Source organism: Nylanderia fulva, unplaced genomic scaffold (genome assembly GCF_048542155.1).
Source record: "Nylanderia fulva isolate GAGA-0341 unplaced genomic scaffold, ASM4854215v1 Scaffold3, whole genome shotgun sequence".
Classification (NCBI taxonomy): domain Eukaryota; kingdom Metazoa; phylum Arthropoda; class Insecta; order Hymenoptera; family Formicidae; genus Nylanderia; species Nylanderia fulva.
In genome coordinates, this window is record NW_028190368.1 from 7,738,876 (window position 1) to 7,763,304 (window position 24,429).

A 24,429-nucleotide genomic window follows, 5' to 3' on the forward strand; every position below is an offset into this window, starting at 1 on the left:
GAGTCACGGCAGGACAAACGGACGGCAACGGCCCGTAGAACGTGCCGACCAAGAGGACGTGCCTCGACGTGCGGAAGACGCTCCTACGCGAGTATTTCGCGAGCTTAGTGACTCACGAGCCGACGTAGGCCGAGGTGGCTCGACGCTCGAGGGCAAAATCGAGGCATACCCAGGTAAGCCGACCGTACTCTCTTCGTCGGGACCAGGCCGCGACTTCTAGTCTAGAAATATCTACTATGGGGTAGAATTCTCCCCTGCACCTTCCCCCGACGTTCTATCTTCTCTTCGTGTCTGCTCACATTCGGTACAGTCTACTCGCGTTTTGTCTGCTTTCGCCGAAATGACAAACGAACCCCGTTTCGTGTCTCCGTTTCTTAATGGAACTCTCTCTGAATTCTCGAGTGCTCGATTTGCAAAACTCATCATCCAATCTTGGGCTTCGATCGGTGATTAGAAAATTTGTCGAGGATTCGAAAGCAAAAGGGGTGATGCGTTGAACTCGCGTGTAACGATCGCGTGTAACTCTTCCCGATTCGTAAATAAGGCTAAACGATACAGATGACTTCTTTCCTGTGACCCAAAAAATGATTGATACCGGTTCGTGGGTGTTTTAAAATCTAAGTAGACGTGTATTAGAAATGACGTAAGCTTATCGTGTGCGAGACTGTCCTCCCTTTAAGCAATGCGAATTACTGTCGCTCAGTTATCGCTCGATTATCGTATTAGTAATTACCGATACCGCCGATTTGTCATCGCGACGAACGAAAGAACGAGGCAACGTAGTCCTTTGCTGTTCAGTAAATTGTTCCTAATCGACCACTTTATATGCGGATTCAAATTAATAGTTCAATCACCCACCGTAGAAGTAATTTTCGTAGACGTACTACGCACGTAGAACATTACGCATTATGTAACAACAATAAGTAATTACACATGTGATGCTAATGCCACAGGAAACATCTTGTTTGATATAAGTATTAGCGTAAAAGACACTTTTCTCTAAAAGGCACTTTTCCATTTTCATGTGTACTATAATCATATTAGGGAATTATTATACACAAAAACGTATCAGCTCCAAACAAAAATTGCCATGAGACGTTGGTGTATACAATCAATATATTCGCGTCTTTTTTTGTTATATTCGTCAATTAATTATGTATTCAGAAACGTAACGATTGCCGTGGAAACACGATAACTTTAACGACTCAACAAAAATTTCTAGAAAATAAGGAAAGGATAAAAGTTGAATGATGACGAAAGACGATAATAATTCAACCAGCATTTTCGACGGAACTGAAAGTTCTCATTTACTTTCATATATCCATCTGCGGCAATATCTTTTTTAACATATCATACTTTATAATACGCGCGATACTATTTATATTTTTAAATAACGATAACTAATTATTAAATAAAAATACGTGATATATCCAAAAATAGGTGTATTAAATTAAAAAATCAGAACGATTAAAAGACTTTGTGCTTAATGAAATTGATGCTTTCTAAAAAGCACAAAGTTCTCTTCACAACAACGCATTAACTTTCGTTTTTCGCGAGTAAACAAGAAAGCTCGTTCAATAAAAGCTTTCTAAACCACTGAGGAGCTGTACCAGGTGTGCCTACGAACGGAATTTCTTTCGAAAATCTATTTCGCATCATCGATTATCGACCAGTACCAGTCTCTCTGTTGGCACTCGAGCCCTTTTCAATCTGACGCTTCTTCCGTGACTTAACCGACACGCACGCGTATCATTACAACTATTGCCACCTCGAGATCGTTAATCTCGCAACCGTCCTCGTTTCTTGTTTTTCTGAACGTGGAATAAATTATATCACGCCTTCTCCATCCGAGTCGGGAACAGGATACTCTCTCTCTCTCTCTCTCTCTCTCTCTCTCTTCGCCAGGAACGATTAGTCAACTTACAAGAGATCTTGATCAAGCCGCGTTTTATTACTGCATTTGTTTCGCATTACTTTAACGCTATGTTCGCCAGTTTACCATTTGCCAATAACCTGAATAAAGCGATATCTCACAATACGGCATATCGTCGCGACTGATTTCCGCCCCGGAATTAATCGACTTTAAACTTTAATGCGCGACGCGCACGCTTTTATATCCGCGAATCTCATTAGCGAGACGTAAGGCAAGTAAATGGGTTAACATCCAGGAAATGTTGTTGGGTGCTATCGATAAACCTACACACGTGACAATCGCACGTTGCTACCCCTGTCGCAGGTGATTCGAAGATGTTGCTGCGCGATAAATATCCACTTCGCTCGCGACAAACCATACACCTGCTGGTGCATTACCGTACCTCGTCGTTATCTGCCGTTACCCTCAATATATCTTTTTATTTTATCGAGATATATCGATTAAATTTAAATAACGCGCGCAGCGAATTTCAGTTCCTTTGCCGCTTCTGTAGAAATGGAATTTTATACGATTTTTTGTATCTTACATATATTCGCGTCAACCAAATCCGAATAATACTAATTTTATAAAGGATAACGTGTTGCGCATAAAAGGGTGCGGAATAAAGTATAATTAACCGAGCCATTTCACATCCCACCCCTGCTTCCTCCAAGGGGGATGACTCAGCGTAAAACCCAATACGAAAAATGCGAGCGGAGCACGTAATTTATTATATAAATGTGTCATACTTTTATGTCGTCATATTTTTATTTGAGCGTGATCCAAATTATTATTTTCTTTCCGTTCGTTTTAAATTGGTCTTGCTCGCAAACACATCGCGAGCACTATTTATAGAGCATCGATAGGCATCGAGGACTGTTGCAATAGCGATACGATAACGAGTGAATACTTTTTCTCATCGTTAGTAGCAATTAGAACTACCTATAAGTTCCGATGACGTCGCGCGAATGCCGGCCGAAAATAAATTTGTAGAGAATGATGCGAGCGAAATTTCCTTTTTATCACCGCGCGAGGAAGTCTCGCGGTGGAGAATTGCATCGTGTTGTTACTTGCCATTCGATGACCTGAATGTAGGTCCCTTAGAATTACATTGCGTGAGTCTCGTATCGATCGCGTGTAATCGACAAAAAATCTCAAAATTAGCGCATGCATGTCTCGCGCGCGAAACGTCCTTCTATGCAAGAAAAAAAGAGAGACAACACATTGCTGACAAATATTTGAATTGCTTCGTGCCTAACTAATTCCGCGGTTAACCGAACTAATCTCCTTCGTAGTTTAATCAAACGCAATAAACTTCTGAATAGATTTCATAAAACCTTCTTGTTTTATTTGTGTTATAATTTAAATGATGAAAAGAGAAATTAATTATATTTGCAATTAGTTTTATTAATGAATAATAACGATTGATTTTTATATCGTCCATATCCATTATATTCGATCAAAGATAAATCGAGATATCGTGTGCATTAATGTATTAAACTCATTTATAAAATAGTATCGCAAACTTCCTCTTTTAATTATTAACAATTTTATTTTTTACCATATTCAGATGCTGATACGTTTATCTCAATTCTTCATTAGCTCCTACAGTTAATGTATTATATACAACTGATATGTCATCAATTAAAATTTAATGATTAATTGTGCAACCAACAGCAGCGTATTAAACGCAGCCTTCCACCTTTGATAGAATCCTATTTTCCTCAACTTCGATGTTAATAGGCAAGATGCTATCTCGTGCTGCCTCGATATCTCATTCATGATCGCCCTTTAATTAAAAGCCGGTCGAAGATGCGTCCTTTGTTCTAAAATCGTCGCCGACCTGGCCGTTTGAGCATTCTCTTCGCAGGGAGTCCTCCGCACTCATTTAAACGCGTCAGCTTAGCCGTATTATACATGACGCATCTTTCCGTGTATACACATGTGAATATAATGAAGTCGAACATGCTCGCCAGGTCGGATCAATAATTTCAGGAATGAGCACTTGTCGGCTACGCGTGCGGAGCAGCCTGTTTTCTAGTCTAATGTCGGAAACGAAAGTGTTGAAGTGACTGTCATGCTTAGAAATTCCATCCAGATGTTTTCTCTTCGGTGTTCGCGCAAATTCTGCAAACCTGGGAAAAAGAACGTACGCCTTGTTTGTCTCGAGAGAGACAATCTCGAATTTCACTATTTCTTATTTACGATTTAAGAACAGATATTGTAGCAAAATTTTAAATAACTTCGACAATTCCGTACGCATTTAATCCTGTGTGCTTAATTTTGTCAAGCTTTGAATTATATTTTATGTAATAGTGGAATAACATAAAAAATATATATTTTAAAAATAAAGATATGGAAAGTTTTTCCGATAATTTGTCTTTAAATCTGAATTTTTAGAATATTTGCAATAATCGAGACTGTCAGTCGTAAAGTAAGATACACAATCTAACAGAACAGAATTGCTTTCGCTAATGCAGTAATTTCTGAATATCCGATATTACTTTGGCCACACGTGTTCATAGTGATAGACTTCGCGCAAAATTCCCACCACATGAAGATTCCTATCTAAAGATAGTATATAATGTAGACGAAAATAGGAACAAGTATTTTGAACTGCGATATATTTTCTAGAAACTTCCATAGTCTTTAAAAGAGTGAAAATAAAAGATCGTATATAAATACGCATATAATAATAAAGAGTGATGCCAACATTTCTGAACATTATGCTAAAGTTAAAAAACGTAGTTAAAATGTAATGAAATATATATAATAGATTTGTATTCTTCGCCAGAGAGAGAGAATTTCAAAAATAATAAGGAAATTAATGATTAGTTCGACCATACTGGCTCTTATTAATATTATTCGTCTTTATTAGATATGAGGTACACTACGTTTCGACCTTAAATTTAGGTCCTTTTTAAATGTTAAAACAATTCTAATAAGCCACATTAAGATATAGAGATATAAATTATGTGTTAGAGATATAAATGATATATTAAGTAGTCATGACTACTATCATCAGTAGTTGACAGAATGTCTTAGCGACATGTTAAAGTTCACAGCGCTTAACATATCATTTATATCTCTAACACATAATTTATATCTCTATATCTTAATGTGGCTTATTAGAATTGTTTTAACATTTAAAAAGGACCTAAATTTAAGGTCGAAACGTATAGTGTACCTCATATCTAATAAAGACGAATAATATTAATAAGAGCCAGTATGGTCGAACTAATCATTAATTTCCTTATTATTTTTGAAATATATATGTAATAAACTTGTCTTTTATTTAAATGTATATGATATCATCGGGTTCATTAGGTCATCATACTTTATGCGTGAGGAATATTATGTTAAGGCTTATTTCATGTCTCCGACTCTTAATTACTCGCAGCCGGTGACGTGACTGACCGCGAGTAATTCAAACCACCCTCTAACAAGTCGCATGCCATAAGTTGAAAGTGAAATTCATAGCCACATTTCGCGAAAGCTTTTATCTTAGTTAACAAATCCGGTTGCCCTAGAAAAGAAATTTTGTTGAGTATTTTACTCAAAATTTATTTACAAAAGTACAATTTATATTACTACGTATATAAACGGTTTATATTTACTTATATGATTTATATTAGATCTATGATTCAGTAAATTCATATCTATTTTTCATTTTCCTATTTTTAATGTATTATAATTTTGCTTAAATTTATATGAAATATACTTTTCACGTAAGTAAACAATATCTTATGTGACAAAAAATTGGTTTACACAAACGGAATTTTCTTTACAATAAACATCTTATAACAATATTTCACGTGTTTACGCAAGGATGACGAAACTTTACGAAAAAGGTCAATGTCGAGTCCAAATGCAAATTCAAGACTAACATTGATGTCATAGCACAATGATTAATGGCCAGAATAAATTTCAACGGTACATAAAGTATTCTAAAAGAACAAGTAAAATCGATGCGTTTTCGATCCGATAATTGAAAAGGATGATTGTTGGTCCCGTCTAAGAAGCATTGTTCCTTTATTGTAGAACACGAATTTTTCGTTTCACGATAATCCTGCGACGTTATTTTTCAAGGTGAATCGCCAGCAATCTACAGCAATACGATCTGTTTCGTTATTCGACACTATTATGATCGTTCGCGTGTCTTCTCCCGTTTACATTCAATTCTAAGTAAGCCACTTTTGCCCACTCCTTAAAGTCAGCATAACAGGCTTTATGATCGTAGCAGATAATCGCGATGCACCATACAACCCAGACATTCGTTAGCAAAAGTCAACGTCCGAAATTCCTATTCGTATTTTTTTGTCTAATATATCTGATAAAAATTTAGATAAAACATATTTTTAAATCTTGGCCGTCACAATTGTAGCTGTAACATTAATATTTTAATACTGTAATTTTAAATCCTTAATAGAGAGCTAATTCACAAAATTTCACATATTTCGCAAATTGGATTCGCAAACGTTGAACAAATATCAGAAAGCAAAGAAAAAAATTTTTTGTTCTCATTTTAAATAAACATAATATTTTCATACGCGATATTCATCATCGTTCGATATATATTTTATTATCGTAATATTAAATTGAACGATCTAATAATTAAACATACTCTAATTATGCACACCTCTATTTATTCACTAGTAGAGTATTCGCTTGTAAAACACCGTTGGTAATTGCTATCGGTTTTGATTACTGTAATCTCATCGTCGGCACACGTAATATCTGTTCCGCACGTAGAGCGCGTGGTAATTTATAATTGAAGGTTACTGTCATTGCACGCATTGTAGGATCATATCAAAGTAGGCACAAATAGAACTGTCGAGTATATCGTATTTCAACTATGAATTATTCATAGCACTTGAACGTCCGCAATTTTCTCGGTATTATTCTTATATTATGATGTACGAATGTATGTGCGAGAAATTATTTGTCTCTCACGGAATTCTCTTGAATAATAAATAGCTAAAATCTAAATGACATATAGCAGAAAATGTATTATATAATCTCTTTTTATTAATTTCTTTGTCAATAAATTTTATATCGATTTTGTTTATTTATCATTATAATGAGCATTTATGTTCGTTATTTTACAATATTTTACATCAATAAATAATTACCTTTTTTCATTAAATAGCATTAAATGTTACCTGTACAAATATTTATATACGCGATAAAATATATTATTATAGAAAATATATACAATGTTATGATACAATCCATGTGTCTGCATATTGTAATTCACTCACAGTTAATTAATTAAAATATCTCTTGGTCAGCTAAAAGTAAAATTTCGTTCTAAATGTGAAATTATGATTGCGTTTGACATAAAATTTGATGCTGAGGATATTCTCTATTTGAGTGCGAAATATAATTTTTTCCAGCACACGATCGATATTTTTCTCGCAGCTTTGATCGCGCATAGTACAGAGTCTCCAGTAATATATACCATAGGCACACACAGTAAGGGTAGTCTTCGTTGTCACGTTATCTGACACGCTGCGACATTCATTCACCACGTAGCGGTGCATTGATGTCGATCGCTTGGTTTGTGCGCCTAGCAGGCGCACCTTTATAAAGAGCTCGTTGGTCACATGTTTACGCAACAGGTTTACGGGGAACCATACTGAAACGAGTCGAGATATACTCCATAAGAGTCCAAGGGAAAAGTCAGTATGGACTCGCAAGAAACCGCGAACAGTATGGCCGAACCTGCTTCGGGTCATGAAAAACCTATGGTAAGCAACAAACACAGACTGAGGTATTGTTTATATAAATCATAAAATAGATCGAATATATTTAACAATCATTAAAAATAAAAGAAGAATCTACCGCAATACAGATGCGTGCATTTAGATTATATCTTGATTACATTCTCCATCTCTATCTCTGTGCAACGTTCAATTATAAATCGCTTCATCACGTCACAGTGAAAAAAAATTGCAACTTGTCCGTAAGAGGATAACGAGGAGTTTGCCTGCAAAACGTAACGTTGCTCTATGTAGAGCGTCGCTCGAAGCGACGATAGTCATTCGTGGCTCGATCCCATAACGACGAGTCGAAAGTAAAACGGTGGCAGGCACGGCGAGACGTCACCGACCCGCATTTTATCAAAAGATCGATAAACTCAGGGCCACTATCACGAAATTTCGGCTGCCGCCGGTGTCTCTCCAGTCCCTCTCCTTTGCGCGACTTTCTACATTGTTATCATCGTATGAAATACGATGTTATCGTCGTGCGGATTAGCCCGCGACACGAAATGTCTCATGTCATAAATTAACTAAATTGCGAATTGAATACGACGATGGTAGACGAGCAATGTCAGACGCGTTATGCAAAAATGAACGTCGAACGGCGAATCCGCGTCTTAAGTTAACGGCTCGGATAACACAGAGAATCAAGTAAATGTCTGTAGACAATACGGCTTGCAATTTGAATCGTGGCACGATGAAGAGATCGATAGGCCTAAGGTCAGGGTTAATTCTGTCGATCGCAATTTACTGCGTCGAGAACCTTTGATTTCGTTTCCTTATGTGGCAATGTTATTCGAGATTAAAAATCGCGGATTATGATCGCGTCGCGAGCGCGTTTTCAATGTCAAAAAACGCTGTGATAAAATAAGTATATGTACGTCGAATTAGAATAGTATGATTTATCTGTCTATAAGGAAAAGATAAGAATTATCAATATATGTAAAATACAAGTAGAAGAAACCAAAAATAAATCAGACTTATAAATTCATTCGTTCTACCTTTGCTCAAGGATCGTAACAAATTTATGAATTCAAATTGAGAAGATAAAAATACATTCTCTATGTATATATAGCAATGAAAATATGATTATTAATAGAAAAATAATGCATCGAAAATTTATTTCATCGAGATTGTATCAATCTCCACATTCGCGTTCAAATCAAACTATAATAGCGACTGTTTTTGAAACAGTCAGAAAATTGTTCAGAAAATTGCATTTTTATAAATATTAAATACTTAATATCTGTCTAAATAAAATAGTATGACGTGGATTCTCGTACAATTGCAATTCTAAGATCCAAAATGGATTTTATTGATTTAAGATCCAGCGCGAATGCATCTATCTCTGTAAGCTCATCAGTTCTACATATATAAAAACTGATTTATATCATATAATAAATCACCGCCGATAGCACATGTTTTTGTGCAAGTATACGCGACACGAGCTGTTCTTCCGTAGGTGAAGCCAAACGTTCCTTTACCACCGCAAGGATTTCAGGCGCGACCTCAGGGTCCGCCACCATCTCCCAGAAATTCGATAAATAATGGTCCCATAGGCGCGCCTCGACCAGGACAACCGCTACGCCGATTGGACAGTCGTTCTTCCCTAGGTCCGTCGCCGGGTCAATTTGTGCAGCTTAGACCTTACGGTCCGCCGAGACCCCCGGGAAACACCTTTCCTCCAAGGTCACCGCAACCCGGTCAGCTGCCGCCGCAGAATCCGCTGCATCCCCCAAATCAGCGTTTCATATCGCCGGGGATCCGTGGTCCTCCACCGCCAGGAATTGGAGGTCAACGACCACCCTTCATTGGGAACCAGCAAGCGTATCAAGCACAACTGCAGCAGCAACAACAACAGCAACAGCAGCAGCAACTGCGATTTCAACGACCGGATATTCCGCCCGAGAACGAACCGCGACGATCTAGTCAAGAATCTGTTTTCCCAAGACCGTTACTGAGAAATGACTCGTTATTGACTCTGCAACGGCAGCAATTTTTGTCAAACGAGGAACTCAAGCAGCCACCACGACCGCGCATTGTTATCGAAAAGATGGCGGATATAAACGAGACCAACGTTGATAAACCAGAAGACCATGTACAGAAAAAGAGATCCGACGTTCGTGAGAACGGCGAGAATGACGACGACGACGACGTCGTGATGGATAGCGAGAAGTCACCGCGACACCATCAGGACGTTTCCGAGGGACTGACGAACGGCTCCAAGTCGCCCTTAGTTCCGAAGCAACCGATAAGTCGGCCGGGAACGGCCACTATCGAAAACGCGAGTAAATATCATGATAAAGCATCGAAGGATGATGTAGCGTCGACTATTTCTCAAAGCAGACCTTCCTCCGGATTAAGTAAAGAAGAAAGAAGAGACGAGGAAAAACTCTCTAGATCGCCATCGAGCAAAGAGCCTAACATCATCAAGAGCTTGAAGGGAGAGATTGACGTTGTGAAAAATTTGGCGGAGGATTTTGTGAGAGACGAAGTAAGTTTACTCGAAGATTCGATGAGTCATAAATCGCCTCGGCCACCGAGCGTTGAGACCTTCGAATTAATTGAAGAAATTCAAAAGCCACTTAGTCCGTACAGCGGTATCGCATTCGAACAGAGCTTGAAAACTCCTCCGAAATCTTCGGACAATTCGCGCTCTGCCACACCGTCGTCCCAGAACGCGGAACAGGCAGCGTCGAGGCCTCTGTCCAGGATCTCGGACAGGTCGCGTTCCAGCACTTCAGCGCACCTGGACGCGACCGAAAACGCGGAACGGAGCAAGACTCCCGATAAGTCGCGTTCCGGCACTCCGGCCGGAATGGAGCCGCGCGGAAACACGGAACAGGAATCGAGATCGCGCGCGAGTACTCCGCTGCTTCAGCCCTCACCATCTCCAAATGCGGAGAAGGAACCGCGTCTGACCCCGACGAAGTCGCCCGACAAGTCGCGCTCGAGCACGCCAGCCGGAATAGAATCGAGTGGCAAAGCCTCCACCGAGGATCGCGACAAATCTGGCGAAGATACTCTCCAGGTGAGAGAGTCCAGCAGACCGGGCTCGTCGTTGGGTTCTAGGGGCAAGGATGACAAGTCGCCGAAATCACCGCGATCGCCTACGATGCCGAAAGACCAAGGTAAATTGTCGACGCCGGACTCAGCGAGAACCCCGACAGCATCGTCCGGAGGTGTGAAGGGCTTTGATGACGAGGAACAAAGATCGTTATCTTCCGGTGGTAGTCCTCGAGCGTCGAACTCTCCGAAATCAGCCGCGAAACAGACCGAGGGTGAGAAGAAGAAGAAAACGTCCTTCGTTGAAACCGCCGACAAGAAATCGGTGGAAATAGCGGACCCGATCCCGACAGCGACGTCCCCGTCGAAGGCTAAAACTCCACGTCCGCAAACACCGGCGAGATTGGAAGACGAGAAGTCTGCGAAGAAAAAAGGTTCACGCGCAGAATGAATAAAGCGAAACGTCAAACTCTCATTTATTCGCTTCATTCAGCGAACATTATATAGTTTGTTTATCTTTATAGATTTGTCTGTATTTACACTTATTAAGAAAAAATCAAGCGCACTATTTTTTCGATTTTTAATTTGCGGCGGTATTAAAAAAATATATGATGTATAGATTTTATTATAAAATTTATTTTTTTTTTTACAATAGGAACTTATATTTCTATTATAGTATTTGAAACAATGATTTATAAAAAAAACTTAATTAATAATTCTATGTTTGAGACTTTGCTTCGGTGCACAACACAGCTCTGACGTATGCATGCCTGAAATTAATTAATTAATTTATTACGATATATTAATATATTATTTTTCTTTCCACAGCGATCCAAAATGGTAGCGAATCGCAAGCGGTAAATATCTTATATTACGTTAAACGAATTTTCTGCTTTTTTTCTCCGTTTCTTATATATATAAATATTATCTTAAGTGTTATCAAAGTATTATTTTTCTCACGACAAATTTTGCAAATTATTCCAAATAGGCAAATGGATCAACCGCTGGATCGCCTACGAAATCACCTAGCAAATCTGCTAAATCATTACCGCGAACTCCCGACACGCCTTCCTCGACTGCCCAGGATAAAAAGAGTGAGTACTTTTTATTTCGTTCATTTAGAAACGGACTGACCTATAATCTGACGTGAACAAAGTTTCGTATACGCCGTCAACACATTAAGACGTTTGATTAATATCCTAATAATTCCGACGTATATAGTCGTGGTTTGAAATAAATATAATCGCATCTCTTTTACATCGCTGAGAAATTGGACTGATTGCCATAGAAAGAATTAGAGTAAGGACAATATTTAAAAAGTCATCATCATCTCATTGACGTAACATCCTGCCCTAATAATCATGTGTCTTCTAATCGTACAGAAGTACCGATGAATAAAGTTCAAGTTGGCGCTGCGCCTTCCCCGAATCTGAAGACTGTGCGATCGAAAATCGGTTCTCTGGACAACGCGAGTTACAAACCGGGCGGCGGCAAAGTGAAGATAGAGAACAGAAAGCTGGACTTTGGAAGCAAAGCGCAGCCAAAGATCGCGGCGAAAAATGATAAATACATGCCTAGCGGTGGCGATAAAAAGGTCAATTTTCTTCTCAAAATCCTTCTTTAATTAATCATCCTATTACCAATTAATATATACTCTTACGTATTTTTTAGAATATTTTTTTTGCACTGACAGTTTGATATTGAAAATACATTGAGAAAATGAACTATATGATTATTGTAAAATTTTTCAATCATAGATCGCTCAAGTGAAGCTTCAATGGAATGCTAAATCCAAAGTGGGCTCCTTGGATAATGCAACTTATAAGCCAGGCGGTGGTGACAAGAAGATCGAGACGGTAAAACTCGACTTCAAAGACAAGGCAAAACCTAAAGTCGGATCCAAAGATAACGCGAAACATATTCCTGGCGGCGGCACCGTTAAGGTAAAACCTTTGTTCAAAATTCGATTACATATTCCGTATTTGTAATCCGTAGTTTAAAAACCAATGTTTACCTGCAACCAGTTATATAATCAAATTTATTAATATATATTATATAATTTATTAGTCATTGTTTTTTCTGATACGTTCTCACACAAAGAATCGTTTAGTGAGATTCCTAGTTAAAACATAAATCATTATTGTTTCTTAATTTCGATGCTTCAATTAATAATATTAGCATGTAATCGTGTCACTTTTTATATCATATCTAAAAATAATTAACTCTTATAATAATTATCATTAGTAGCTCAACGCATGCAGTTATATGTATACATTTACATATTTATTAATATTTTATATTTAGTACTCTATAATTATCTGGACGGAGGAGTAATACAGCTACCGTTTACTATTATAGATCATTGCATAAAAATTTTTATATTTACACAAATACTTCTTCATGAATTGCAGATGGCTTCACTGAAATAGAATTCATTACAAATGCAATGCTCGCTTCGTTCATTATATCGCAAAAGCATTAAAGATAATTATTCAGTAATTCCTTATTATAAATTTCATTGAATGAATTGCATGCGGAATGCTAGCATACGACGCGATATATAAAACTAACAATTTTAAATTCGTAAAAAAGAAAAATGATGATCCCACAAGAGAGCAATTTATATATTTTCACGATTTTAAAGCGCAATTAATAAGTTTTCAGATTGGATAATTCTAAGATCTACACAACTTGGAATTTATTAATTTTACTTTACAAGCATTTGCAAATTTCTAGACAAAGAATAGTATAGATGTGTCGACCCTGTCGTACTTATACTCCACTTAACTTCTAAAGTCCGAATCGCAAAATATTGTCATCGAAAGCCGCAAAGCCGACTCGTGCTAATTCGTATGCATGTATCGTTTTTTGTCATTATTAACAAGTCATTGTTATTTCTTGGTGTTCAGTCCGCGACTCCACCTAAGACACCACAGGAAGTGAAAAACAACGTAAGTACATTATACCAGATAACGGAATAGAGCGTGCGAATTATGCATATGTCATGTATGTCGCTTTCTCTATCTTTTCCTTTCAACCTGTTTATATATTTTTTTATCTCTAGCCTTCGTTTGATCGTGAAATCTTGAGAGGCCAAAATTATAATAATTTCTTGTATTTGATTAAAATTGTGGAGGTAAAAATTAATACGCATGAAAAAACGCGACTGCATATATGCATATTATTATATATAATAATCTGCTCTAGAAATCGCTATTTATAATCAGTGTAATAGATCGCGACCAGTTTACCTTCACGATTTTATGAGATACGAAAATGTGCGCTTATCATCAATTTGTGCAATCGGTAAAGTTCTATCTATATCGCCGGATATAGACGTAAGTAAAATGTACACATTGGATGAAAAATATATTTAAGCATGTTTCTCTCTCTGCATGTTTCCAAATTTATATTTAGACTCTCTAGTCAATATCATCATTTCCTGTTATACACGTACATATCGCGCTTTTTACTCGTCCTTAATTACATTGCGTCAGCAAATATACATATATCGTAAACGAACAAAAATATATTCTACTACTGCTTTTTGTGAGAGAAAAATGGAAAAATCTTTTTTTAGCTTTTTGTATTTCCACACTCCGTTAATCGCTTATTAAATATGATTTTAACAATAGACGAGTAATATGGGCTTGTCGTATCTTCTTTACAGATCCCGATGCAAAAATTAGACATCAAGGCCGAAAGTAAGATCGGTTCGTTGGACAATGTGAAACATAAGCCGGGTGGTGGCGACAAAAAGATTTTCAACGATAGAGACTATCTTCGGCAAACGAGTTCCAACGTGGAAAGCTTGAATGGCAGCGGGTCTCAGGTATGCTTGCAAAATATAAAAAGTCTTGAGAATTATTTTGTCACTGAAATTCTTCCGGACTTTTGCACGCGATAAACGCTCGACGTCTTCTCATAATTTTCGGTAAAATATACATCGCGTATATATGGATAGAGATAATGAAATATTCTAGTTTAATAAGATGATATTATTTCTCGAGATTTTTCACATATAATATTTACGCACGTACATATGTGCTTAAACACGCGTTGCATGCGTCTTTGCAATAGAACACTTATCATTGGCCTGCACCTATACAGATAAATAATGTCAAAAATAAATATATGCAAATAAAACAATTTTCGCGATTTATTGTTAAATCATGAGATATTTAGATATACTTCAAAAATTAGAATTTAATGATTCACCTTAGTTATAGCAAATTTATTTTGCAAAAAAGGTATAATATTCGTTGGTTTTAGACTGTTTTATGCATCCGTTCTTACAGAAATAAAAATGTGTGACGCTTTCTTCAATGCCTCTCTCCTATTTTCCAAATTATATTCTACTGATTTGAATTGATTCTACTGGTTGTTACCTTCGCAAAAATATGAAATTACGATCTTCAGATTATTTGCGACGCAAGATTAAGCAAGATTAACCGTAGCACAATTATCTGTCAATTAATTCTCTGCATTTTATTTTTAACAAGACAAAAAAAAGACTACCAAAACCAATCTAACGAATAACAATTAAAATTAACTAATGTCAAAAAAATGTAAATCGACAAGCGCGCACTAATCAGGATAAGCCGTATGAAATAAAATTGTGTGAAACATTAATCAAAATTATGAAGTAAAGTAAGTCGTCAGTGTAAAGTTAATAATAAATTTTTTATTATTTTTCTCCGACCAAACTGACATAAATTTTAATTGTAAGTAGCACAACGTTTCGACCATCGGTTCTGGTCTTTATCAAATGCTATAATTAAATTACAAAATTAATTACCTAAATTTAAATTTCATAAGGACCAGAACCGATAGTCGAAACGTTGGGCAACTTACAATCAAAATTCATGTCAGTTTGGTCGGAGAAAAATAATGAAAAATTTATTATTAATCAAATGATTATAGAATAGCGACAATCTCGATGGGATTTGACATTGTATCTACGAAGGGATTAAAAGAGGGGATTTTTATCTAGTCAATTTATTCAGTTCGCAAGAATGCTTGCAGGCTTAATCCTGATGTCTTGTGCCCGCAGAGCCCCGTGCCCTCCGGCGCGATCACCACCGGCAAGAACGGCCTGCCAGCCTCGGACGAGAACCTGAACCAGGAATGCTAGGTCACGAAAAGTCGGCCGATAGACCCGCTTTAACTATATCATTTGCATATGATTAATCACGTTTACCTATCCAACCCCCTTTGGAGGACGAACGAGCGCGGTCCTCGCGCGCGCGCGCGCGATCGAGAGCGATTATTGAGATGGACGGCGCACGGAACTCCTCGGGAAAAAAAAAACGGAGCATTGCTGATCGATATCTCTCGTCCACGCGCGAATGACGGAATTTTGTCGCGACGGGCGAACTTAATCAACGAACGAAGCAATATACGTTATTCGCATTCATTTGTTGTTAAGTATCGAGCGCGAATTCCGAGTGTGCATCTTATCCTGCATTTGCACTTTTTAATTGTTTTTAGAGAAAAAAAACGAGTGAATAGATCACGATAAAATATTTTACATCACACCACATGTCTATGTAATATGTTTACATAACGCGTAGACATATTCGTAAACATCTTATTACATAAATACGTAAATTATGAAGCGCGTAAGAGAAAAATGACTGAAAAACATTTTTATTAATAATATAAAGCAAAAAAGAGAAATTAAAAAAAATAATTTTCACGCGCATGTGCAAGCTCTTAATTTTTTTCTTTTTTAAGTAATGGCTTTCTCTATCGAACATTACATTCTTGTCTCACAGCTCCTTTTTGCGATCATTAATATCGACGTCTCTTCTATTCTTGCTATACGTAAATTCGAGTATTTGACAGTTATCAATTTTTGATACGCATTTGTGTGCCATAAAAAAAACTGATATTACGATGCATCACGAACATCATCGCGAATATCAGGCTGCAATGATACATTCATAATCTATTGCAATGCATCACGCATATAGTAATCGCTTAAGAAGTTAAATCGATATCGAATGCGCGATAAGAATAACAAAAGTACTCTCGACGAAAGACGAGCCAAACTATATAAAAGAATTCAAATTTATCGTACTTGATTTTGCAAAAAACGCGAGTATATAATATACAATATAATGTCATCTTGAATCTTTGTTATTCAATTTACAGTATCGCTGGCGGTATCTAATACATATAATATATATAGCGGGTGTGTAACACTTTTTTATTCTAACTTTATTTAATTCATGATATATCGCTAGTCTCTTATATTTATTCCTTTATACGTATTAAATAATAATGAAAGTACAACAATTATATAAATCCGTGCGTCATTGTAACGTAGTTGAAAAGTACCATCACGTGCACGTCCTCTCGAGGAAAATAGACGTCTTAGACAAAGAAAAGAAACGCAAAGAGCATATATTAATTTTCACATGAGGTTTTAACAACCAACACGCCTCGGTATCGCATTATATATATGATACGTCGTATTTCACCGTCATAAAACGACATCGGATAATTGAATCGACGAACGACGGTGCGTAGTTACCATTCACGCAAGATGTAATCTTCGTTCGATGTGGTCGGTCTGATGATTTCTGAAGAGGCGAGTGACTACAACAATCTCGATCGACGTAGAATGGATCATTAAAGAGCCAACGTTGCACCAACGATCGATTAATCGTTAGATAACTCTAGCTTTTCCGCTCTATCTATATTACGGCCGCGATCAAAGGGGGATCGAAAGATTCAAGCAAAATCGCTAATCTCGGAGCTTTTCACATGGAGTTATCAAGTTAAGATTTACACGGTGCAATGCGGCCGGAAGAGACCGAATTAGAGAATGAAAGGAAAAGTGCCAGAAAAGATAGCAAGAATCGCGTTTAAACACGTGGATGAATCGCGACACATTCATCTAGATACACGGGGCTAATTACAGATTGCGCTTATAGAGAGACGACAGGATATACGAAAATATTCGTGTAAACCTATTATTGTAGATACGTAATCGATAATCATACGCTATCCCGTTACACCTTACAAGTATATAACGTAACACCTGGTGCGTATCTAGGGAAAAATCTAGGGAACGCTAATGGTATGTTGACGGAGAAGAGAGATCGATGATGGAAAATGTTCGAGTCGCGCGAAACCACGCCAAAAATAAAAATCTCTCACTTACGTCACTACTACCTTAGATACCTCGTACAATTTACACGTTGCTAGAAAAAGAGTGAAAGAGAAAGAGAGAGAAAGAGAGATATGTATAACACATTATTTACACTATATTGCTTCCACATGAATTATTAAGAGGTACTTTGATTCAATTAACATATTGTGCGACACTTCACGGAGACATAATGATAATTAACGTTAGATTAATTGTCGTAATTGTCACAAGTTACCACTTCGTACGAACGCAATAGTGTAACATTTATCCAGCGTATCTTGGACTATTTGATTGCTGGAAAGGTATTATATAATAATATTTTTGTTTTTAAATTTACATTTTTGTTCTTTATTTCTCAACACACTCCCGGCGAACGTATATTATCTCCTCCGATTTTCTTGCTGAAAGAAATGGCTGCGTGCTCTTTTATCTTTATAAAGATGTATGTAGAACGCAATTAGCCGCATTATCTAAATGTCTATTGCCAAATATAAAACATACACCAAAAAAATACGTATAATCGTCGTCACGCGATGGGTAACATCCAGGAGTAAGACTTTTGTCCATATTTTATTAAAAAGGTTCGATCAAAGTTGTCTATATAAATTATTTCATTTGTAAATGTCCCCCCAATAAAGATTCTTAAGAAAAATAAATTAATTAAAACTAAATAACGGACATTTGTACCATTTATAATATCAGTCTTTATTTTTTAGAAGTAAATTTAATTTTATCCGTGTCAAAATGATACACTCTTCTAATGATATCTATTAATATAATAAGCTCAGATATAATTAATGTCAATCAAAAAACTAGAAATTCAACTTTGCAGAACCTGTCAGTTCTTTCAAAATTTATTACTTCGTGCAAGAGAGATTTACATCGTGAAGATTTAACATCGATATAGATCCGATCCTAATACTAATCCTTGCTGCAGTTTGGCACGAACGGTACCAGCAAACACGAATAGCTCCTTAATCCTTCCTTATCGGTGTCTACTTATTAGACGTATTTTAGAAAACTTACCACTGTAAAAGGATAATACGCACAGCGTGTGCCTCACCCTCACAATTCACCTCCAAGGTCCGCAAAAGCATCGCCATCACTCACCGCCTGCCAGTCAAGAGGTCAGTCTGCACACACTATGTATAATTTTTGGTAACAAGAAGGATGCATCCAGTATTACAGCTCATTAAATAGTCTATGTACATTTACTAGATGCATCCAAATATATTATATATTATTTTGTATATTATATTATTATATTATATTATTTTGTTGCTCGCTTATCGAAAGTTAAAGAAATAAATGATCGTCACGATTTCAGACGCAGACTCCAGTGAACGACCGCCACTTTCCAAACGATTCAAAGATCCACGACAATGAGATACAGCCTCAGCCGCCTCCCTCGACACCGACCAAAGCACGTGGCGCCACATCACCCTCGTCCGTCGTGACACCGCGAGCTGTCAGAAGCGGTTTGGCCAGATCTCCGGAAGCCACGACCCCCAGAAGACAATTGGCACAAGAGACGGAAAGTCTAACCCCCGCGAATGGACAAACGTCTAAAACACCCCCGCCAGATGTGACGAACAACAGAAACACGCCGAAGGGTCGTTCGCCAACTTCTCCGCGTCCGCCCAGCAGCTTGCGCGTTAAATCCGCCGGTGACAAGTCCTCCCCCAGCACACCTAACAAAACGTCTCCCGGCACACCGAGAAAAACTCCGTCCCCTCGGGAGTTGCGTCTTCCGAAACTCGCGTCTTCGCCGATATCACAAGAAGCGAGTCCAGCAACTCCCGAAACTCAGTCGAAAATTACTTTACCCAAATTAATCGAGCCATCTTCAAAAGCTGCCCGAATGGCGTATTAAAATCGAGTCGAAAGCACGAGCTTTCTAGCATTTAGCACAAGATAAATCGCATTTTTTTCTGTCATATTTTTACGATCAATTTCAAATTGATTTTTCTTTAACAAAAATTTGATTTTATGCTTTTTTGTGTGAAACTTTTTTAAAGTTTACATATCTCTCTCCATGTGAAATTAGATAAAACGTAAAATATTTTTATTTATTTGTAATTCTGAAACTTAATCGTAAAAAAATCTGTAAGAAATGCGAGGATGCTTGGAACATTTAATATTTTATGAATATTTTATGAAAATAAGTGCAAAAAATTATTATTTTTGTCATAAATATTTTTAATATACTTTTTTTTAAATAAATTATTAGTAAATAATTTTTTTTAATAATTTAGAAAATAAAAATCAGTAAGGAATTATTCCTAAAATGTTTTTTTTATTAATGAATATAATCCTAATATATATAAGTCAAAAAAGTACATTTTTCTATCGTAGAAATAATCTTAATGAAATATAAATAAATTAGAAGTAGACTCAAAAGTAAAACTAAAAATTCGAGATAAAGTGAAAAATAAGAACTTGAGCTTCTTTGCAAGTCCTATATTTTCCCATTTAAATTATAAATTTCCAACCCTGTATCTTCCTCTGTATAGAAGATTAACTTCTAATGGGTGTCGGAAACAAAAGTGCCGTCCAGATAAATAAATCACTAACCCTTTGATAAATTATTAACAATATTATTTTTAAGATATATTTCTAATATTCTTTTTTTATTTTGATAAATCAGTAATAAATATAATTTTTTAAATATAATTTTTAAATTTATTATAAATATTTTTTTATAAAAATATCTTAACAATTTGTTTATGAATCAGTGACTTCTATTGTTTAATACTGCGCGCAACGTTTTCGATCATAAATACATAAAAAATACATGCATATATATATAGAAGTATTATAAAAGTAGTATAAAAGATATATATAATTATTATGTTTGAAAAATATAATTTAAATATACGCATATTTCATATATACGAATGGAAAATTGAAGGAAATTATGGAAAATAAAGTGAGAAAAAATCGTAAAATAATATACATAAGATTAAGACAAGTAAAAATATATATATATTTAGTATTATTATGTATATTTAGTCTATTATATACTGTCTCATATATAATTGAACACACTCTCAGTATAAAGTTATCGCCTTGCCATGCAAAATTAATTTGCGTTTAATCGAATTTTATATAAAAACCTATGTAAATACAGTACGTTAATCGGTCATAAAACTATGTCAATTTTTCTTTGGCAGTGGAGGGGGAATTAATTTAACTCCTTTAAAATAAGGATGATATATTCCTTTTCTCGCCGTTATCCTCTGATTTGGATCGTATGTCAGCATTTTCTACAAACATAAAAAAAACATGCATAAATAATATGTACATAAATCCTAACGTGCTTTCGCGAAGTATAGAAAGGTGCTAGCCTTTTCCTTTATCCTTACTGAAATTAAATCTTTGGCATCGTCGTCGAAACTAGGTAAAATGTCGTCCAAATTATTCGCATCCCATTTCGGAAACTTAGACGTGTAATCCGGAAGCTGCGTCACTCCTGGCCAGACTGATTCGTCTGGCGTGCCGAGCATGCGAAATATCCTAAACAATTGATCTATCTCGGAGTCGCCGGGAAACATCGCTCTTCTGGTTGCCTATAAAGATTCGTCTCGTAGAAATCGCGATTTTATATAGACATAATGCAACAAGCTTTCGCGCAATTATCACGTACCATTTCCGCGAATATGCAGCCGAGGCTCCATATATCTAGCGCGCAAGTGTACAATTTGGTTCCTAGGAGCACTTCTGGTGCTCGATACCAAAGCGTGACGACTTCGTGCGTGTAAGTGCGGACAGGGACGCCGATCATTCTCGCTAATCCAAAATCGGCCAATTTTATGTGACCCTCTCGGTCTATCAATAGATTTTGCGGTTTTAAGTCTCTGTGCAATATACAACGGAGGTGACAAAAGGAAATTGCTTTCATTAATTGGCAGAGATAGCTCTGTAACACAATGCGAAACCACCTCATTTTAAAATAAACACGTACTATTCGCTACATTAAACTGTGTCAAATGTATCCGATCCGATATACCTTGACGAGTGCTGGCTCTAAACCTCCTTTAACGGAGTCCAGCAGCTTTTTCAGATCCTGCTGCAGAAATTCAAAAACGAGATACAAGTGATTGTCACCGTCTACGACATCGAACAATTGTATGATGTTTGGATGTGCGAGGTCTTTCAATAACGATATCTCTCGGATGGCGGTAGATGGGACGCCTTCTCTTTCCCTGATTTAAAGCAACACTACTTAATTAAACAAAAATATTTGCGTGTCTATACCTGATTAATATATGCTAAAAAAATATTTATAAATAATTTGTTTTTCTTTTAACAGTATCGGTTTTCTCCCTCGAGTCATTTACTGACAAATTGCTTACAAACATTTATGATAGACACAATATTTAGAACATCAAAATAACATCAGTGTGTGGAAAACACATTTTAGAAAAACATAAAAGCAATTCTGTTAATTTCTGTTAATCCTTCCCAAGAAAAACTTTAATAAGAATGCTATTATTGCAACAAATATATACATATACACATATACATGTATATGTATATAATATGCTTCTTATCCCAAAAATAATTTTAATAAGAAAACCTTGTCTTATTAAATCATAATGTATTAAATAAAACATAGTGTATTAAATAAAAAATACCAAATCAAAAACCAGGCGAGCATTGCATAATGGGACAAGCTGAATAATGTGGTGCTACGAAAATTAGTGTAACGTGGCCCCCGCAGATTCAGCTGACCCCAATATACAGATTGTTAGCAGTGTGTTAGCAGTGTGCACAAGCAAAAAGCCCAGCTGATATTGCAGTTCTGCAAACTGATAATTTTCAACATATATGTACATAGATAAAGATCGAAATTAATTTTGTAATATCAATTAAGTTAATTCAGTATTTATATCTTATTGAAAAAATTTACTATTCTTAAAATTATTATTAAAATTTATAGGAGTACATTATTAAAAATCTAAAATTGCGATTTTTCTCCTTATGAATTTTTTATGGACCTAAGTTAAGGATAATTAACATTATAACTCACTTATATATATATATGTATATATATACATATGTTATATATAAAGATACAATGCAAATACTTATTTCAATATTTGATAAGTAAGAACTTTTTGTTAAAATAATTATTAAATATCTTTATACTTACAAATCCTCGAAATTGATGTTTTTATGTACAACTTACATAAGTTAAAGTAAGGTATATTTTATTAAAAAATATATAAAGTATACTTTATTAAAATGTTATCAAGCATCAAAGACAGCAGATATTAATGATAGTTATGGAAATTATATTTTGCGCTGGATTAATGAAAGCTCTTAATGATCATGTTACATGAGTCTGAATATAAATAAATTAAAAAATATATCAATATAATACAAAAGAAAACTTGCTTTCCTCTAACAAGCAAATACAACAGTTAAATTAAAAAAGTTAGTTACTTTTCATTAAAAGTATAAGAGGAAAAAGTACCTTGTGTACATTCCTCTATTCTGATTTATGCTTCATAATCAACGACAAGAGGATCATTAAGGATATTTGCCATTGCAAAAAATTAATCGTAACAATAAATTAACAACAAATTCCTTGAAAAATTTGACAATTAACCAAACAATGTTCCACAGTTGTGATACAATACATTCTTATATATACACATTCTTTCATCCAACAAACTTCTGTCAAGTTCTTCTATTCGTAACAAGATTATCGTAACAAAAAAAATTGATTAAAAAATGCCAGAGAGATGCATCCGAGACTGAAATGCATTCCCGGAGAGGAAAATTGCGCGGGATTTCATTTGTCAGAGTGAAAGTTGACGCTTCACCCTGGCAGTGTTTAAAAGGAAGCAGGAGAAATAAATAAAGCGACGTACGTCTCCAGTCGAATCTTCTTGAGGGCCACCAGCCTCCCGGTGAGCTTGTCCTTGGCCTTGTAGACGACTCCATACGTTCCCTCCCCTATCTTCTCGATCTTGACGAAGTTGTCCATAACCTCAACGTTGCCGCGCTCGTCCTCGCCGCGATTTCGTGGACGCTGCTCCTCTCCGGCCGGAGCCGTCACGCTTTCCCTCGATTCCGTCGTCGACGCCGTCGTAACTGTCAGTCTCTCCTCTCGGGTATCGCTCGACGCAGGATCTCGGAGACGCTCAAACCCTCCTCGTCGACGGAGCCGTTTTACCGCGCTTGTTTGTCAACACAGCGAGATACGCACTACGCACATCCGAACGCGCCACAGTAGCCATTTTTATTTTTTAGGAGGGATGGAGAGGAGAATCGATTGTATAAATCGATGGATATTTGACTCGAGATCGATGGTCGTTCACCCGCGTAAATAATCGCAGACGCAACCAGGTGAACGAACTCTGGTTTTTATATTTTATATTTATATATCAAATTATATTTATATTTATATAATTTAGATTGTATAATTATATATATGTATATTTTGATATTAAATTATAAATCAAATTAATTTATTATATTTTTTTATGTCAAATATAAATGATTTTTATTGCAAAAATTAAAACATATATTATATATGCATATTTAATTTCGTAATTCTTTGATCAAATTTAAAAAATTGT

The 24,429-nt window shown here is 36.2% G+C and overlaps 2 protein-coding genes across 5 annotated transcripts; one reads left to right on the forward strand and one right to left on the reverse strand.

Moving 5' to 3' along the window:
* tau (microtubule-associated protein tau) lies at positions 1–22,297 on the forward strand. 4 transcript variants are annotated; one of them, XM_029317928.2, is made up of 10 exons: positions 1–173; positions 7,534–7,662; positions 9,137–11,114; positions 11,509–11,537; positions 11,669–11,774; positions 12,063–12,274; positions 12,438–12,623; positions 13,590–13,631; positions 14,351–14,512; positions 15,734–18,175. In XM_029317928.2, the coding sequence occupies exons 2-10, from the start codon at positions 7,600–7,602 to the stop codon at positions 15,812–15,814; spliced, it is 2,859 nt and encodes a 952-aa protein (XP_029173761.1). In that variant the 5' UTR covers positions 1–173; positions 7,534–7,599; the 3' UTR covers positions 15,815–18,175. The 4 variants fall into 4 exon arrangements, with proteins under 4 accessions (XP_029173761.1, XP_085340701.1, XP_029173760.1 ...); XM_085484575.1 differs by lacking the exons at positions 1–173; positions 15,734–18,175 and adding an exon at positions 19,167–22,297 and having other exon boundaries at positions 7,001–7,662; XM_029317927.2 differs by lacking the exon at positions 1–173 and having other exon boundaries at positions 7,061–7,662.
* LOC114942530 (cyclin-dependent kinase 2) lies at positions 20,802–24,035 on the reverse strand. Its single transcript, XM_029317901.2, has 5 exons — positions 23,719–24,035; positions 21,849–22,044; positions 21,486–21,758; positions 21,205–21,408; positions 20,802–21,105 (listed from the first exon to the last, which is right to left on the reverse strand). The coding sequence occupies exons 1-5, from the start codon at positions 23,832–23,834 to the stop codon at positions 20,995–20,997; spliced, it is 900 nt and encodes a 299-aa protein (XP_029173734.1). The 5' UTR covers positions 23,835–24,035; the 3' UTR covers positions 20,802–20,994.
* Positions 24,036–24,429: the final 394 nt, after the last annotated feature.